Here is a 19,064-nt window from a genome sequence, read left to right as displayed (position 1 = left end):
TGTCGCACTATGGTATAAGAGGGCACTCCCTCAACTACCTCAAGTCATACCTCAGCAACAGAAGCCAATATGTGTACGCAAATGGGGCAAACTCTTCTGCACAACCAATTACAGTTGGTGTCCCACAGGGAAGTGTCCTTGGCCCTCTTCTCTTTCTCCTATACATAAATGACCTACCAAATGCTTCGCAATTGCTCAAACCCACACTATTTGCAGATGACACTACATACGTCTTCTCCCACCCGAGCCCAGTCACGCTAGCCAATACTGTAAATACCGAATTACAGAAAATATCTACCTGGATGAGGACTAACAAACTTACACTAAACATTGACAAAACCTACTTCATTCAGTTTGGTAACAGAGCTACAGATGTCCCTCTTAACATAATGATAAACGGATCACCTATCACAAAGCTAACAGAGGGAAAATTCTTAGGAATCCACCTTGATAATAGACTCAAATTTCATACACATATACAACAAATTTCTAAGAAAATTTCCAAGACTGTAGGCATACTATCGAAGATACGGTACTATGCTCCACAGTCAGCCCTCCTGGCTCTTTTTCACTCTCTTATTTACCCCTATCTCACCTATGGAATTTGTGCATGGGGCTCAACAACAATTAACCATCTCAGACCACTAATTACCCAACAAAAGGCTGCAGTTAGAATGATAACAAATTCTCACTACAGGCAGCACACTCCACCAATATTCAATACACTAAACCTACTCACCATACAAAACATCCATACTTATTACTGCACCTATTACATACATAGAACACTTAACTCTGATATTAACCCTCCCCTCAAACATCTCCTTGCCAACCTCAACAGAACACATGACCATAACACAAGGCATAGATCACTCTTTGATGTTCCTCGTGTCCATCTCACACTATGCAAAAACTCAATGCACATAAAAGGCCCTAAAATCTGGAATTCATTACCTGTAAATATAAAAGAAACACTACCTGTTTATAAATTCAAGTCTCTTCTCAAAGATCACTTACTCACCCAAAACCAAATAAATACTGAATAACTGAACCTTATAAATTGTTTATCTTAAATGTTACTCACAATTATATCACATAAATGTTAAACCTAAAACCCAATCTAACTTTATTTTTTAAATACACTACCTAACAGAATACTCCATACGACTGAATGTACAACAATGTAAAACACTTGTGCTTTATAGTAATCTGTTTACATTAATGTTTTATCACTGATTTCATCATTGCTTAGTTAATCTTAAGTTAATTTTAAGCCAGCCCGTAATGCTATGCATAGTATAAGTGGCTTTGGCATGCTGCTCTTATCTGTATTTTTTTGTACCTCTGTATGTGTGCTCAAATTGTAAATAAATAAAAAAAAAAAAATCTATTTTTGGATAAGGTGACAACACCTTTCACAACATCAGCTTCCTTGAGCTCTTTTCTCTTCGCCAGGATAGAAGTGATAGTTGATTTGTTTTTGCCGTACATCCTGGCAAGCTCTCCCCAACGAACGCCACTCCCAGATTTTTCTATTATCTCCTTCACTGCTAGGGTGTTCCTCACTTTCTTAACCACAGGGCCCATGGTGGCTTATTTCGCAGTCACAATTAATGTCTGGATGGCTGCCTGGCTGGCTGGCTGGATAACTGGCTGGCTGGATGACTGGCTGGCTGGATGACTGGCTGGCTGGATGACTGGCTGGCTGGCTAGCTGGCTGCCTGGCTAGCTGCCAGGTCTGGCTGGCTGGCTGGCTGGCTGGCTGGCTGGCTGGCTGGCTGGCTGGCTGGCTGGCTGACTAGCTAGCTGGCTGGCTGGCTAGCTGGATGGCTCGCTGGCTGCCTGGCTGGCTAGCTAGCTGGATGACTGGCTAGCTAGCTGGCTGGCTGGCTGGCTGGCTGGCTGGCTGGCTGGCTGGCTGGCTGGCTGGCTGGCTGGCTAGCTGGCTGGCTAGCTGGCTGGCTAGCTAGCTGGCTAGCTAGCTGGCTGACTGGATGGCTGCCTGGCTGGCAGGATGAGAGTGCAGGATAATGTTCATTCAAGGAAAAACAATGCTAGACTGTCTCACGACGCCTGCACGGGCAGGCGGACAGGTCTGGTAAGCAGGCCGATACCCGGGGCAATGGCCAATATGCGGGACAAAATTTGGCCAAAAAAAGTGGGCGAAACCCGAAGTGGCCAATTCCCAGGGCAGCCAAAACCCGGGGTTTCACTGTATAATAAACTTACGCTTAACACTCACAAAACCCACTAGGAATTTTTATTGACCTAAGAAAAGCTTTTGACACAGTAGACCACAGCATCCTACTCCACAAACTTGACGATTATGGTATAAGAGGCCATGCGCTTGCATATTTCAAATCTTACCTTACAAATAGGTAAAAGTATGTCACCATTAAAGACACAGCATCAATAACACAGCCACTTGATACTGGAGTTCCGCAGGGAAGTGTCCTTGGTCCCCTCCTCTTCCTCATATACATCAATGATCTTCCAAACGTATCTCAACACCTGAACCCCATTCTCTTTGCTGACGACACAACTTATGTCATCTCTCACCCTAATCTTGCCACCCTCAACACCATTGTTAATGAGGAGCTGATCAAAATATCGACTTGGATGACAGCCAATAAACTTACGCTTAACGCTGACAAAACCTACTACATTATGTTTGGTAGCAGAGCAGGAGATGCGCAAATTAACATTAAGATCGACAACACTCTAATTGCCAGGCATAATGAGGGCAAATTCCTAGGCCTATACCTCAACAACAACCTGAACTTCAGCACCCATATCCAACACATAACCAAAAAAGTATCCAAAACGGTTGGGATCCTCTCCAAGATACGATACTACGTGCCGAAAAATGCCCTTCTCACACTATACCATTCACTTATATATTCATACCTCACCTATGCTATCTGTGCTTGGGGTTCAACTGCAGCAACACACGTAAAGCCAATAATAACCCAACAAAAAGCCGCAGTAAGAGTAATCACTAAATCCCATCCCTGGCAACATACCCCCCCACTCTTCATAGATCTAAACTTACTCCCTGTTCAGTACATCCACACTTACTACTGTGCAATCTACATCTACAGGACCTTAAATTCCAATATTAACCTTGACCTAAAACGCTTTCTTGATAGTTGTGACAGAACCCACAGGCACAACACCAGACACAAACATCTCTATGACATTCCCCATGTCCAACTAAACCTTTACAAAAATTCAATGTATGTCAAAGGCCCTAAAATCTGGAACACCGTACCTGAAAATTCTAAAACTGCAGACACATTCATCACCTTCAAAACTACCATCAGAAAACATCTTATCTCCCTGATACACCCTGTCAACTAATTATACAAATACCACCTGGTGGTTCACACTTACACTCACTCACCCATTTGACCATAAACAGAAATATCAATCTCAACTAGTCATAAGTTGGCCTGTGATACTCCAATACTGAAACTATGTATAGTGCCAAAACAAAAGCATTCACATTGCTAAACTCACAAACTAGTACTTAGTCACTTAGCCATAATACCAACTTACCTCATAATTTTGTAATATTTTAAACTTAAGATTTAATCTAAGTCTGCCCAAAATGCCTAGCCATGCTAAGTGTTCTAGTGGTACACTCTGTAATTATTATTTTACTACATGTAAACCACACAATAACCAAATTCTGTAAACTCAGCATTGTAATCCTTATAGAGAATAAACTTTGAATTGAATTGAATTGAATTATGTTTGGTAGCAGAGCAGGAGTTGCACAAATTAACATTAAGATCGACAACACTCTAATTGCCAGACATAATGAGGGCAAATTCCTAGGCCTATACCTCGACAACAACCTGAATTTCAGCACCCACATAAAACACATAACCAAAAAAGTATCCAAAACGGTTGGGATCCTCTCCAAGATACGATACTACGTGCCGCATAATGCCCTTCTCACACTATACCACTCACTTATTTATCCATACCTCACCTATGCTATTTGTTCTTGGGGATCAACTACAGCAACACACCTAAAGCCAATAATAACCCAACAAAAAGCCGCAGTAAGAAAAATCACTAAATCCCATCCCTGGCAACACCCCCCCCCCCACTCTTCATAGATCTAAACTTACTCCCTGTTCAGTACATCCACACTTACTACTGTGCAATCTACATCTACAGAACCTTAAATTCCAATATTAACCTTGACCTAAAATGCTTTCTTGATAGTTGTGACAGAACCCACAGACATAACACCAGACACAAACATCTCTATGACATTCCCCGTGTCCGGCTAAACCTTTACAAAAATTCAATGTATGTCAAAGGCCCTAAAATCTGGAACACCCTCCCTGAAAACTCTAGAACTGCAGACACATTCATCACCTTCAAAACTACCATTAGAAAACATCCTATCTCCCTGATACACCCCATCAACTAATTACATGAATACCACCTGGTGGTTCACACTTACACACTCACCCATTTGACCATAAATATCAATATTAATCTTAAAATAATGAATCCTAACTAGTCATAAGTTAGCCTGTGATACTCCAATACTGAAACTATGTATTGTGCAAAAACAAAAGCATTCACAATGCTAAACTCACAAACTAGTATTTAGTCACTTAGCCGAATACCAACTTGCCTCATAATTTGTAATATTTTAAAGTTAAGAATTAATCTAAGTCTGCCCGAAATGCCTAGTCATGCTAGGTGTTCTAGTGGCCCCCTCTGTAATTAGTATTTTAAAACATGTAACCCACACCATATCCAAAGTCTGTAAACTCAGCATTGTAATCCTTATAGAGAATAAACTTGATTTGATTTGATTTGTATTAATTTGGACTCTGTATGCTTTCACACTATACTGTATGTAGGGAAGAGAAGTGATACAGTAGAGTTTATGAAAATATTTCAGTAAAATCAGGTTTTACAGATAGATTCATGTGAATTGTCATAACATGGGTAAATTAGCTTGATGCAGCTGAAAACATAGTATACAGAGGAGTAAGGACTATTTTCATGAATGAATTAGCAGAGCTTGTAACAACAATGAGAATTGGTTGACAAAATTAATTACCTGGAGTTTACCTGGAGAGGGTTTCGGGGGTCAATGCCCCTGTGGCCCGGTCTGAGACCAGGCCTCATGATGGATCAGGGTCTGATCAACCAGGCTGTTACTGCTGGCCGCACGCAAGCTGACATACGAACCACAGCCCGGTTGGTCAGGTACTGACTTTAGGTGCCTGTCCAGTGCCTTCCTGAAGACAGCCAGGGGTCTATTGGTAATCCCCCTTATGTATGCTGGGAGGCAACTGAACAGTCTTGGGCCCCAGACACTTATTGTGTTGTCTCTCAATGTACTCGTGGCGCCCCTGCTTTTCATTGGGGAAATGTTGCATCTCCTGCCGAGTCTTTTGCTTTCATAGGGAGTGATTTTCGTGTGCAGGTTTGGTACCAATCCCTCCAGGACCTTCCAAGTGTATATTATCATGTATCTCTCTAGCCTGCATTTGAGGGAATACAGATCAAGGACCTTCAACCATTCCCAGTAGTCTAGGTGCCTTATCGTACTTATGTGTGCCGTGAAAGTTCTTTGTACACTCTCCAGGTCTGCAATGTCGCCAGCCTTGAAGGGGGTCGTTAGTGTACAGCAGTATTCCAGCCTAGAGAGCACAGGAGATTTGAAGAGAATCATCATGGGCTTGGCATCCCTACTTTTGAAGGTTCTCATTATCCATCCTATCATTTTTCTAGCGGATGAGGTAGATACATTGTTGTGGTCTTTGAAGGTGAGATCCTCTGACATTATCACTCCCAAGTCCTTCACATTACTTTTCCTCTCTATTGTATGGTTAGAATTTGTCGTATACCCTGACACATTTTTAATTTCTTCAAGTTTCCCATATCTGGTGGCCCGGTGGCCTGGTGGCTAAAGCTCCCGCTTCACACACGGAGGGCCCGGATTCGATTCCCGGCGGGTGGAAACATTTCAACACGTTTCCTTACACCTGTTGTCCTGTTCACCTAGCAGCAAATCGATACCTGGGTGTTAGTCGACTGGTGTGGGTCGCATCCTGGGGGACAGTCCTCGATGACGCACTGACTTTCTTGGGTTATCCTGGGTGGCTAACCCTCCGGGGTTAAAAATCTGAACAAAATTTTATCTCTCTTATCTCTTATCTTATCTGAGTAGTTGAAATTTCTCCTCGTTGAACTTCTTATTGTTTTGAGTGGCCCATTTGAAAATTTGGTTGATGTCCGCTTGGAGTCTCACGGTGTCTTCGATGGAGGTCACTGCCATGGTGATCCGGGTATCATCCGCAAAGCAAGACACAGAGCTATGGCTTACATCCCTGTCTGTCAGAAATGAGGATGAGGAATAGAATGGGAGTGAGTACTGTGCCTTGTGGAATAGCAGTATACAATGTCAAACACATCTTGCAACTTACTTGTTGAACTTTCATACTTTTCATTCTCCTGTCCCTTTTGTTCTGCTGTTTTTCAACTCGCACATAATGTACCTTCTGTTACAATCCCTACACTCTGACATAGCTCTTGTAACGAGATAACTTACATTGAACTGTATTGTAAATGTAAGTGCAGCGTACTGAATTGCAATTTCATAAACTGAACATTTTTCACCTAGTCAGCTACAAAATTTTATTTTAATGAATAATCTTGTTGCTTGTATTTTGACTGTTCTTTAAAAATGAAACTACGTAGTCTTAAAACTACTCTAAGGTTGCCTAAGAAATTGATCTTGATTCCTGGAGATGGGAGGTACAGTTCAGTGCTGGCATTCTGAAGGAGGGTTGCTAATGTTGCAGTTTTATAACTGGAGTGTAAGCATGCCTTTGGCAAGACAGTGATGGAGTGAATGATGAGTTTTTCTTTTTTGGGCCACCCTGCCTTGGTAGGAAATGGCCATTGTGTTAATAATAAAAACAAAAATTAAAATAAAGAAATTGAATTTGAATGTTTCTCTCATATGTTCCAAGGAGATACAGGATTACAAAAATAATTAATTTGATATTATATTTTCAACAATCTTACTAGGTCTAACAAAGGCATCTAGAGACTTAAAAAACTTCAGTCACGTCACTGCAATGGCAGACTATGCTCTTAGGTTACGGGATCAGCTGGAGTACGTAAACGAGCATTCCTTTAATAATTTCAAAATACGAATAGGTAAGTAGTAATTTTGTTGCCTTCCTGTATGTTTTTACATGTACATAATATAAACTTGTATGAAAGCCTGAGTTAGAGATATAATAAATACTACTGATGTACCATCTAATTAGATAAAAGAACAAAGAATTTTATCAATGTATAAAAGTGAAAATAAGGAAAATTTATTATGGTACATTTTATAAGTATCAAAACAACAGCATTATATTTTCAGGTATCAACATAGGACCTGTGGTAGCTGGTGTCATAGGAGCTCGCAAACCTCAGTATGACATCTGGGGCAACGCTGTTAATGTGGCCTCTAGAATGGACTCCACAGGAGAGTTAGATAAAATACAAGTAAGATTTATTTTAATAATGTGCTAGGTAGTTTTATTCTTGAAATGTGCAGCTTGACTAAATACAGTAGACTCATAATTTCACACAACCACAACCTGCAGGGCCACGTCAACTACAATGTTAGGTAAGAAAAACTTATTTTTTGAAGTACAGTAGGACCCCTCTATCCACAGTGGATACATTCCAAGGACCTACCGAGAATAGTAGCAGACCCTATATATAAGTCCTATACATACCTACTATAAAGTTTAATTGATAAATTATGAACAATAATTTGAAAATTATCACTTTTCACTGATGGGCTTCTCTACTTTTGCGCTTTGAGGCCATTGTTATGTAAAATTAAGAGGCATTTTTGGGCCACAGTAAACCAGGGAAAACTGAAACTGCGGTTGCTGAATCAGTGGATACAGGAGTTCTACTGTATCAGGAAATTAAAAAAAAAAAATTGTTTCCTGTTTTTGGAGGTGTCAAGATTGCAATCCTATTTTTCCCATGTGTTCATCGTACCCCAAGTCGCAATATCACCAGAAATGTAACCCGTATAAATCAAGGGAGTCTACTGCTGTATCATTTGTTTTGTTAATCTAATTATTAAGACTTCACAGAAGCTTTTTACTATTACAGTAGTACATTATATGTCCGAGGACTAGGCCTCCACACTGGAGTTTGGCTAGCAAGTAAGGTAAATACTGTAAGTATACTATAATGAACTACTGCACTTAGATTTATTGACTTCAAAGCAATAGTTATGTACAGGTGGGCCCCGAATATACAGCACTTTCTTTTCAGTGTTCCACGTTTCTGATGGCTTCAAAATGAGCCAATGTTCATTATGTTCCACCTGCCGGTGATTGTCACCGGCGGGTAGAACAGTGGCTTAACTGAAAGCCAACGAAATCGTGGAATACTGAATGTAAGTGCTGTATACGTATTCACTAATGAATTCAGTCACAAAAGCATTGCAATGTAGTTAGTGTATGTTATGCATTATTTAGAGTACCCAATATTTAACAGGATATTGTTGAATTAGGCAAGCTAAGGTGGTTATGAGTAGTTACGTACAGTGGGACCTCATGTTACGAACTTAATTCATTCCAGAAGGCTGTTTGAGTGCTGACACCGAATGAATTTGTTCCCATAAGGAATAATGCAAATTAGATTAGTCCGCTTCAGACCTCCAAAAATACACTTAAAAAGCACTTACAAAAATATACTTATGTAATTGTTTGAGTTGGGAGCTGTTCGAAACTTGAGGTACCACTGTACAGTGGAACCTCAAAAATCGAACTGCTCCCAACACAACCAATTACGTAAGTGTATTTTTGTAAGTGCTTTTATAAGCGTATTTTTGAGGGTCTGAAATGGACTAATCTAATTTACATTATTCCTGATGGGAATAAATTCATTCAGTAAAGGCACTCGAACAGCCTTCTGGACTGAAGAAAGTTCGATATTTGAGGTTCCACTGTATTTAATGCTAGAAGTCTGGAAAATTTTAGACCCAAGACCTAAACAAATTTCTTACACTTTCTTAAATGCAACCCAAACATGCATCCACAGCAGCTGTACAAATTGCATTTGTAAACAATAATTATGCATCTTACAAAATCCCAAATGCATTTCTAGCCTGTGCTGCATAAAATAAAATAAAATTTATTTCTTTGCTAAGGTTACAATGTGTGTTTACATTTCATAATTTGATTGGTACAAAGAAAGTCACTATCATGCCAAGGCATTTTGGGCAGACTTAACCTTATTTTCTTTTTTGTATCATGAACACAATCAAAACAATATAATCTTACTCTCATTATATATAATTCCCCTTAATTCACACTTAAACCTACCCAAATGACTGTGAACATAAAAGTCCTAATATAGCTATTGCCTATTAAATCTTAAGTTAGTCCTAAGTCCACCTAAGACACACTTCCAATATATAAGCTTTAATAGAAACAGACGAATCCAATCCCATTACTAAATTTACCATTTGTAATATTTTCTGACTTGTACTACCTCAATATTGTAAATCTAATTATGTATGTGCCCAGCTAGGTATGTATCTAATTATGTACTTATCTAATAATGTATGTCTAAATATACTGCTCCATGACCTATATCAGTATAGAGTAAGAATTAGTATTAGTCTGCCCAAAATGCCTAGGCATGCTAGTGGCCTTCTTTGTAATTAACATTTCACAACATGTAAACCAAACATTGTAAGCTTTACAAGGAAATAAAAAATTTTAATTTTTTAATTTTTAATTTTAATACTTATATACTTAATACTTAAGTCGAGACAGGTGAAGAGTGGTAGAATACAAATATTCAATATTTTACTCTATTATTAATATGAGGTAGTACAATTTATGATACATACATACATACATTTTTAAGTTCGTAATAATGGAGAGCGAAACGTTGCCACAATAAAATGTCACATTAGTTGCACTTGTGTCTTTTACTTTACATACATAATTGTTAAGGGATAATAAAATATTTAGGAAAGTTGCTTTAAATTTGGTTAGAGTTTAACATAGTGTGAGTATGGTTGTTATTGAGAGATGAGATGATTTTTGAGTACAGTCCTAAATTAATTTGTGGGCAGGGAAACTCTTGCTGTTTCAGGCAAAGAGTTCCAGATCTTCAGGCCCTTTATGTGCATTGCATTTTTGCATAAGGAATAAGGATAGTTTACAATGTGTAATTACAATTTTGATTTTTTAAGTACAAAGAAAGTCACTGTCATGCCAGGGAATTTCAGGCAGACTAACCTTAATGCTAAACAGACTACTTAATACTAGGCAAAGGCAAAGCACTATTGCTCAAAAATTGAAGAGTATAAGCATAACCCCAGAAAACTCTGGCAACAACTACAACAGTTGGGGTATAGTCATAAACCAGTAGACAGGTCTAACACAGTACTCACTATCGATAACGAGGTATGCCATGAAACGTCTAAGGTGGCAAATTGTTTTAATTCCTACTACACATCTGTTTTCATCAACACTAGTAAGTAAACTACCAGCTGCATCAAATATCTTCAACACAGACTCTGATAAGTTTCAAGCATACTATAACAATAAAGGGGTAACCCCAAACAGTTGTCAACTAGTAAGTGTATCTCATGACTTTATTCAAAAAGAACTAAGCAGGTTAGACCCAACTAAGAGCACTGGCCTGGATACACATCCTGTGTAAGTTCCTAAAAGATGGTGCTTCTGAACTGTTAACCCCTATTGCTCACATAATAAATTTGTCCATCACCACTAATACTGAACTGGAGGGGTTCAAGGAGGCCAGAGTTACTCATATCTTCAAGAAAAATAGTAGGTCTGATGTAAGCAACTATAGGCCTGTTAGTATACTCAGTGTAATATCCAAAATTCTAGAGAGGGCAGTGTACTGTCAAGTAGTTAAGTACCTTAATGACAACAATATTCTCCATAGCTATCAATCAGGCTTTAGAAGATCTTACTCAACCGACACCTCCCTAATTAATCTGATGGATTACGTGAGAACTGAAATGTCAATGGGGAACCTCATAGGTATGGTAACCTTAGACCTGCAAAAGGCCTTCGATACTGTCACCTGGAGTTTACCTGGAGAGAGTTCCGGGGGTCAACGCCCCCGTGGCCCGGTCTGTGACCAGGCCTCCTGGTGGATCAGAGCCTGATCAACCAGGCTGTTGCTGCTGGCTGCACGCAAACCAACGTACGAGCCACAGCCCGGCTGGTCAGGAACCGACTTTAGGTGCTTGTCCAGTGCCACAATATATTATGTAAGAAACTTCAAGCTATCGGTATAGGTTCTGTAGACTGGGTTAAGTCCTACCTTAGCAACAGGAGACAAATTGTCAAAATCAACAAAACGGAATCAGAACCCCTGCCGATAGCATGTGGAGTTCCCCAAGGTAGCATTCTGGGTCCCTTATTATTCTTATGCTATGTTAATGACATGCCTATCAGTGTCAAGTGCAAACTCCTACTGTATGCAGATGACATTGCTCTGTTACTGTCAGGTAAAGACCCACAAGATATAGCTAATGTATTAACACTGGAACTGGAGTCCTGCAGCAAATGGTTAGTAGACAACAAACTATCATTACACCTCGGGAAAACTGAAGCCATTCTCTTTGGCATGAAACATAAACTGAGAAGGGTAAATAATTTTTATGTCCAGTGTAATGGGGAGCCCATCACTTCAGTTTCCTCAGTAAAATATCTGAGAATCCCCTTTGACCCATGTATGTCAGGAGAATTGATAAGGAACAGTGTAGTAAAGAAAGCGAATGCCAGACTGAAGTTCCTCTATAGACAAGCACAATGTCTACCAACTGAGGCTCGCAGGACCTCATGTCTAGCCCTTATACAGTGTCATATCGATTGTGCTTGCTCTTCATGGTACTCTGCCTTGACAAAAAACTGAAAGACTGCAAATCACCCAGAACAAAATAGTAAGTTTCATCCTGGGCCTGGGCACAAGAGAGCATGTAGGCCAGAATGAATTACAGCAGTTGGATATGCTGAATGTTGAAGACAGAGTAAAACAACTGAAGCTAAATCATGTTTATAAAATTGCTCACAGTGTCCAGAATATCTTGCTGCCAATTTTGTCAAGGTTGGGAACCAAAGCAATCATAGTACTAGGGGGAGAGAGCACAACTTTGTAGTACCCACAGTGGCCAGGCTTCAAACACCTTTTATTGTACAGCAATAAAGGAATGGAATAGACTGCCTGCACATGTCAAAGCCAGTCATAGCATGAACCAGTTCGAGAAGAGTGCCAAAAGGTGTTTGATGAATGTAGCTACAGAAAAGGAGAGGAATGATTTTTTATTTTTTAGCTAACACACGTGTAATTTTACCTTATTCCTAGTAATGACCCTCGTATTGTAGTCTTAATGACTCGTGTAGTAGATAGTCTTTTTAGTATGATAATAAGATGTTATCTTCATTATAGAATAATAATAAGATATTATAACCTTTATATTATAATAATAGGGTAAAAGGACCCCAATGGAAATACTAAGTCACTCCGAATTTTTTTGGGGTTATCCTAGGTTCTCTACACATATGCTGCTATGTATGATAATCTATGTAACTGTATTTGTGTATACTCGAATAAACTTACTTACTTAATCATAGTTGGTTCGAATTTAACATTTTTTTTATATTTCAACAGGGGTAGTAGTGGTTTAGCAGTAATTGAATTAACAAGTACATAATTAACAAGTACATAATTGATGACACTGTGCTCTTGGGAGATTCTGAAGAGAAGCTGCAGAGATTGGTGGATGAATTTGGTAGGGTGTGCAAAAGAAGAAAATTAAAGGTGAATACAGGAAAGAGTAAGGTTATGAGGATAACAAAAAGATTAGGTGATGAAAGATTGAATATCAGATTGGAGGGAGAGAGTATGGAGGAGGTGAACGTATTCAGATATTTGGGAGTGGACGTGTCAGCGGATGGGTCTATGAAAGATGAGGTGAATCATAGAATTGATGAGGGAAAAAGAGTGAGTGGTGCACTTAGGAGTCTGTGGAGACAGAGAACTTTGTCCTTGGAGGCAAAGAGGGGAATGTATGAGAGTATAGTTTTACCAACGCTCTTATATGGGTGTGAAGCATGGGTGATGAATGTTGCAGCGAGGAGAAGGCTGGAGGCAGTGGAGATGTCATGTCTATGTGTTGTGAATATATGCAGAGAATTCGTAGTTTGGAAGTTAGGAGGAGGTGCGGGATTACCAAAACTGTTGTCCAGAGGGCTTCGGACATGTAGAGAGAATGGAGCGAAACAGAATAACTTCAAGAGTGTATCAGTCTGTAGTGGAAGGAAGGCGGGGTAGGGGTCGGCCTAGGAAGGGTTGGAGGGAGGGGGTAAAGGAGGTTTTGTGTGCGAGGGGCTTGGACTTCCAGCAGGCATGCGTGAGCGTGTTTGATAGGAGTGAATGGAGACAAATGGTTTTTAATACTTGACGTGCTGTTGGAGTGTGAGCAAAGTAACATTTATGAAGGGATTCAGGGAAACCGGCAGGCCGGACTTGAGTCCTGGAGATGGGAAGTACAGTGCCTGCACTCTGAAGGAGGGGTGTTAATGTTGCAGTTTAAAAACTGTAGTGTAAAGCACCCTTCTGGCAAGACAGTGATGGAGTGAATGATGGTGAAAGTTTTTCTTTTTCGGGCCACCCTGCCTTGGTGGGAATCGGCCAGTGTGATAATAAAAAAAAAAAATATATAATAATTGATTAATAACTTACAATATTATATTTTGGCACATTTTTACATAATGAGATTGAGACCATTTTATTTTTTAAATAATCTTATAATATTTGGAAATTATTGAGTTGATGGTGGCGATAATAAATAGTGTTTGTGTGGTTAATTTTGAGAGATGAGGTGATTTCTAAGCAGAGCCTTGAATTGGTGTGCAGGCAGGGGCCCTTTTGTATGTTCAGGCAATGAATTTCAGATCTTAGGGCCCTTTATATGCACAACATTTCTGCATAGGGAGAGATGGACACAAGGAATATCAAAGAGAGTTTTATGTCTTTGTGTTATGCAAGTGCATTCTGTTGTAGTTCTCAAGAAGGAGTTTGAAATGAGGGTTAATACCGAATAATACTGTTCTGTGTATGTAGTAAGCACACTAATATGAGTGGGCATTTTGTATGTTAAGCAGGTTCAAGCTCTTAAATAGTGGTGGAGTGTGTTGCCTGGTGAAGAAGTTTGTAATCAAACTCACAGCAGCTTTCTGTTGGATAATTAAAAGTTTGAGGTGATTTGCTGTGGTTGAACCCCATGCACAAATACCATATATGAGGTAAGGGTAGATGAGAGAGTGGTAAAGAGCAAGAAGTTAGATTTGGGGTACATAGTACTGTATCTTAGAGAGGATGCCTACTGTTTTGGAGATTTTTTTGGAGATATGCTGTATGTGGGTCTGAAATTTAAGACAGCTGTCAGTGTGGAGCCCTAGAAATTTTCCATCAGTGCATCATGAAATGGGGAACCATTTATAAATATGTTTAGCTGAATATTTGCAGCTCTGTTTCCAAACAGTATGAAGTAGATATTGTTGATATTGAGAGCAAGTTTGTTGGTCATCATTCAAGTGGATATTTTTAGTAGCTCATCATTTACAGTGTTTCTAAGTATGGTTTGATTTGAGTGAGAGAAGATATAAGTAGTGTCATCTGCAAAAAGAACAGGTTTAAGTAGTTTAGAAGCATTAATGTAAATGAGAAAGAGAAGTGGTCCAAGGACACTACCTGGAGTGAGTTCCGGGGGTCAATGCCCCCGCGGCCCGGTCTGTGACCAGGCCTCCTGGTGGATCAGAGCCTGATCATCCAGGCTGTTACTGCTGGCTGCATGCACACCAACATACGAGCCACAGCCCGGCTGGTCAGGTACCGACTTTAGGTTCTTGTCCAGTGCCAGCTTGAAGACTGCCAGGGGTCTATTGGTAATCCCCCTTATGCATGCTGGGAGGCAGTTGAACAGTCTCGGGCCCCTGACACTTACTGTATGGTCTCTTAACGTGCTAGTGACACCCCTGCTTTTCATTGGGGGATGTTGCATTGTCTGCCAAGTCTTTTGCTTTCGTAGTGAGTGATTTTCGTGTGCAAGTTCAGTACTAGTCCCTCTAGCATTTTCCAGGTGTATATAATCATGTATCTCTCCCGCCTGCGTTCCAGGGAATACAGGTTCAGGAACCTCAAGCGCTCCCAGTAATTGAGGTGTTTTATCTCCGTTATACGCATCGTGAAGGCTCTCTGTACATTTTCTAGGTCAGCAATTTCACCTGCCTTGAAAGGTGCTGTTAGTGTGCAGCAATATTCCAGCCTAGATAGAACAAGTGACCTGAAGAGTGTCATCATGGGCTTGGTATCTCTAGTTTTGAAGGTTCTCATTATCCATCCTGTCATTTTTCTAGCAGCTGCGATTGATACAATGTTATGGTCCTTGAAGGTGAGAGCCACCGACATGATCACTCCCAGGTCTTTGACGTTGGTGTTTCGCTCTATTTTGTGGCCAGAATTTGTTTTGTACTCTGATGAAGATTTAATTGAAATTTCTCATCGTTGAACTTCATATTGCTTTCTGCAGCCCATTGAAAGATTTGGTTGATGTCCGTCTTGCAGTGTCTGCAATGGAAGACACTGTCATGCAGATTCGGGTGTCATCTGCAAAGGAAGACACAGTGCTGTGGCTGACATCCTTGTCTATGTCAGATATGAGGATGAGGAACAAGATGGGAGCGAGTACTGTGCCTTGTGGAACAGAGCTTTTCACCGTAGCTGCCTCGGACTTGACTCTGTTGACTACTACTCTTTGTGTTCTGTTTGTGAGGAAATTATAGATCCATCGACCAACTTTTCCTGTTATTCCTTTAGCACGCATTTTGTGCGCTATTACGCCATGGCCACACTTGTCGAAGGCTTTTGCAAAGTCTGTATATATTACATCTGCATTCTTTTTGTCTTCTAGTGCATCTAGGACCTTGTCGTAGTGATCCAATAGTTGAGACAGACAGGAGTGACCTGTTCTAAACCCAAGTTGCCCTGGGTTGTGTAATTGATGGATTTCTAGATGGGTGGCGATCTTGCTTCTTAGGACCCTTTCAAAGATTTTTATGATATGGGATGTTAGTGCTATCGGTCTGTAGTTCTTTGCTATTGCTTTACTGCCCCCTTTGTGGAGTGGGGCTATGTCTGTTGTTTTTAGTAACTGTGGGACAACCCCCGTGTCCATGCTCCCTCTCCATAGGATGGGGGACTCTTACAAGAGCAGGTTGTGTGGTGGAGGCAACACCATTTGTGTATAGATACTGGTGTTCATTACTAAGATATGATTTTAGGTAGTCGAGTGAGTGTCCTCTGATCCCGTAATGTTCAAGTTGTAGGTGCAAGAGATCGTGGTCAACTGTATCAAGTGCTTCCCGTAGGTCTATGAAGAGGCTCAGTGGAATTTTCTTTTTTTCAGTGCTATATGTAGAAGTTCGTGCATATGTATAATTGCATCATTTGTACTTTTGCCTGGCTTGTGAAATGGACACATGGGATGTCAAAAAGTGTTTGTGCCTCGTGTTATGACTGTGTGTTCTGTTAAAGCTGTCTAGAAGAAGTCTCAGTGGAGGGTTGATATTGGAGTTTAATGTTCTGTATATATAGTAGACACAGTAATAAGTGTGTATATTTTGTATATTAAGTTCAAGTTTTTGAAGAGTGGTGGGGTGTGTTGTCTGGCGCTGGAGTTTGTGATCATCTGCACCACCACTTTTTGTTGGGGTATTAGAGGTTCAAGGTGAGTAGCTGTGGTAGATTGCCAAGCACAAATACCATAGGTGAGGTAAGGGTATATTAGAGAGTTATATTAAGTACAGCCTCTCCTCACTTAATGACAAAGTTCCATTCCTAAGACCACATTGGTAAATGAATTTGTCGCTAAGTGAGGAGCATACTACAATGGTAGTGGATTTGTGTCAGCCATCTTTGACATTGTTTTAATGTCACCTTTGCACCTCTTAAAACATTTCTGGTATATTTTTAAATATTTATACAAAAGTGTATTGTATATTGTAATAAACAGAACAGAGGAAATCAGCTCTAATATACATTATTTAGGTATGCATACTGGTCAGAGCCCGTCATAAGTTAGAGTTGTCGGTAAACGAGTATGTTGCTAAGTGAGGAGAGGCTGTAATATAAAGTAAGGAGCGCCCTTTGGGGTTACATAGTATCGTATCTTGGAAAGGATGCCTACTATTTTGGAAACTTTCTTAGTTATATGTTGGATGTGCATCTGAAATTTAAGAGTATACAGTAAAGGTGGAGATTTAGAAATTTGCCCTCAGTGTGTCTTGTAATGGGTGAACCATTTATCAATATTTTTAGCTGGATATTTAATACTCTGTTTCCAAAAAGCATGAAGTAGGCTTTGTCTATATTGAGAGTAAGTTTATTAGTCATCATCCAGTTTGATATTTTATGCAGCTCACTGTTTACGGTGTTACTAAGTATAGCCAGGTTTGCTTGGGAGAAGACGTAAGTGGTGTCATCTGTGAGTAGAACTGGTTTAAGGAGTCATGATGCATTTGGGAGGTCATTGATGTAAATAAGAAAGAATAGAGAACCTAGGACACTTCCCTGTAGCACTCCAACAACTACAGGCTGAGTATTGGAGGTCACGCCATTTGTGTATACATAGAAATCATTGTCCAACTTTTCCTTGGTAACCCTTTATTTTCGTATGAATTTTATGAGGTCTAGAATTCTAGTGTCTGGATGTGCTATAAACTTATCTGTATTTGAAGGATTGGGCTTTTACAAATTATCGACAGGGGTTATAATAATAATAATAATAATATCTTTATTTACTACAGGTACAACTACATGGCATACAGGCCTAGCTGACATCAATGACATACTACTACTATATAGAAAGCCCCTTGTTATGCAGAGCATTTCGGGCAAATTAGGTCAGTTTTGTCCCAGGATGCAACCCACACCAGTCGACTAACTCCCAGGTACCCATTTTACTGGTGGGTGAACAGGGACAGCAGGTGTCTTATGGAAACACGTCCCTAATGTTTTCCAGCCGTACCGGAGGGGATTCAAACTCCAGACCTCAGTGTGTGAGCTGAGTGCACTAGCGATCGAGCCAGTGGCCAAAATATATCTTATTTGAAAAAAAGAGCTTTAATGGGGGCAGTGATATTGTGTAGAATCCTGACAGCCCATCCAAAGTACAGTGGTACCTTGACTTACGAGTGCCCCAATTTACGAGTATTCTGAGTTACAACCTGTTGCTCAGTCAATTTTTTACATGGAGTTGCAAACCAAAATATGAGTTACAAGCAAGCTTCAGATACGCCGCTGCTAGTTGGTGCAGCGAACGCCACAACATCTGTCCAGCATCCTGTGTCTCACTCGTTCAGTGCACATGGTTACCTTGCCGTGGAAGGATCTCTCTTGTGTTGTGCTTGTGTTTTGTGCAGTTATTTTCCCATTTTTTTTCTAACCATGGGTCCTCAGAAAGTAAGTGCAAAGGACAGTGCTGAGAAGAAGAGGATGATGTCCATTGAATTAAAGCATGAAATCACAGAAAAACATGAGCAAGGTCTGCATGTAGTCGACTTGGCGAGGCAGTACGAGTGTAGTACTTTTACGATATGTTCCATACTAGAGCAGAAGGAGTCGATAAAGGTTATAACACCAGCCAAGGGCGTTAAAATAATTTCTAAGCTGCAGACCTCTGTCCACATCAATACTCACAAAACTCATATGAAAATCAAAGCAAATGTATTATGAAAATAGATTTATTGAAATAAAAGGTGATATGAAAAGTACCTGGCAAACCCTCTCCAAAATTTTGGGCTTTAGGAAACCGTCTGGAAATAGAGAGATAAATTTAACTAAACCAGATTAACCTCACATACAGCCTATAGACACGGCCAACAAATTTAATGTCTTCTTCTCTACTGTAGTATCAAAGCTAGCAAGTCAAATTCCCAGCTCAAATA

General features: G+C 40.0%; 1 protein-coding gene and 1 long non-coding RNA gene across 2 annotated transcripts in view; one reads left to right on the top strand and one right to left on the bottom strand.

Annotated features, from left to right (window-relative positions):
- Positions 1–19,064, bottom strand: part of LOC138854160 (uncharacterized) — a 502,510-nt gene that overhangs the window by 403,864 nt on the left and 79,582 nt on the right. The window lies entirely within an intron of this gene.
- Positions 1–19,064, top strand: part of LOC128694593 (adenylate cyclase type 5) — a 418,524-nt gene that overhangs the window by 388,617 nt on the left and 10,843 nt on the right. Inside the window, exons 18-19 of the mRNA XM_070095954.1 lie at positions 7,072–7,203; positions 7,418–7,542. Of these exons, the coding sequence (XP_069952055.1) occupies positions 7,072–7,203; positions 7,418–7,542 (257 nt within the window). The remainder of the gene's footprint in view (positions 1–7,071; positions 7,204–7,417; positions 7,543–19,064) is intronic.

This window comes from Cherax quadricarinatus, chromosome 51, assembly GCF_038502225.1.
Source record: "Cherax quadricarinatus isolate ZL_2023a chromosome 51, ASM3850222v1, whole genome shotgun sequence".
Lineage (NCBI taxonomy): Eukaryota > Metazoa > Arthropoda > Malacostraca > Decapoda > Parastacidae > Cherax > Cherax quadricarinatus.
Note: the sequence above shows the minus strand (reverse complement) of the source record. Positions and strands in the feature narration are given on the sequence as shown.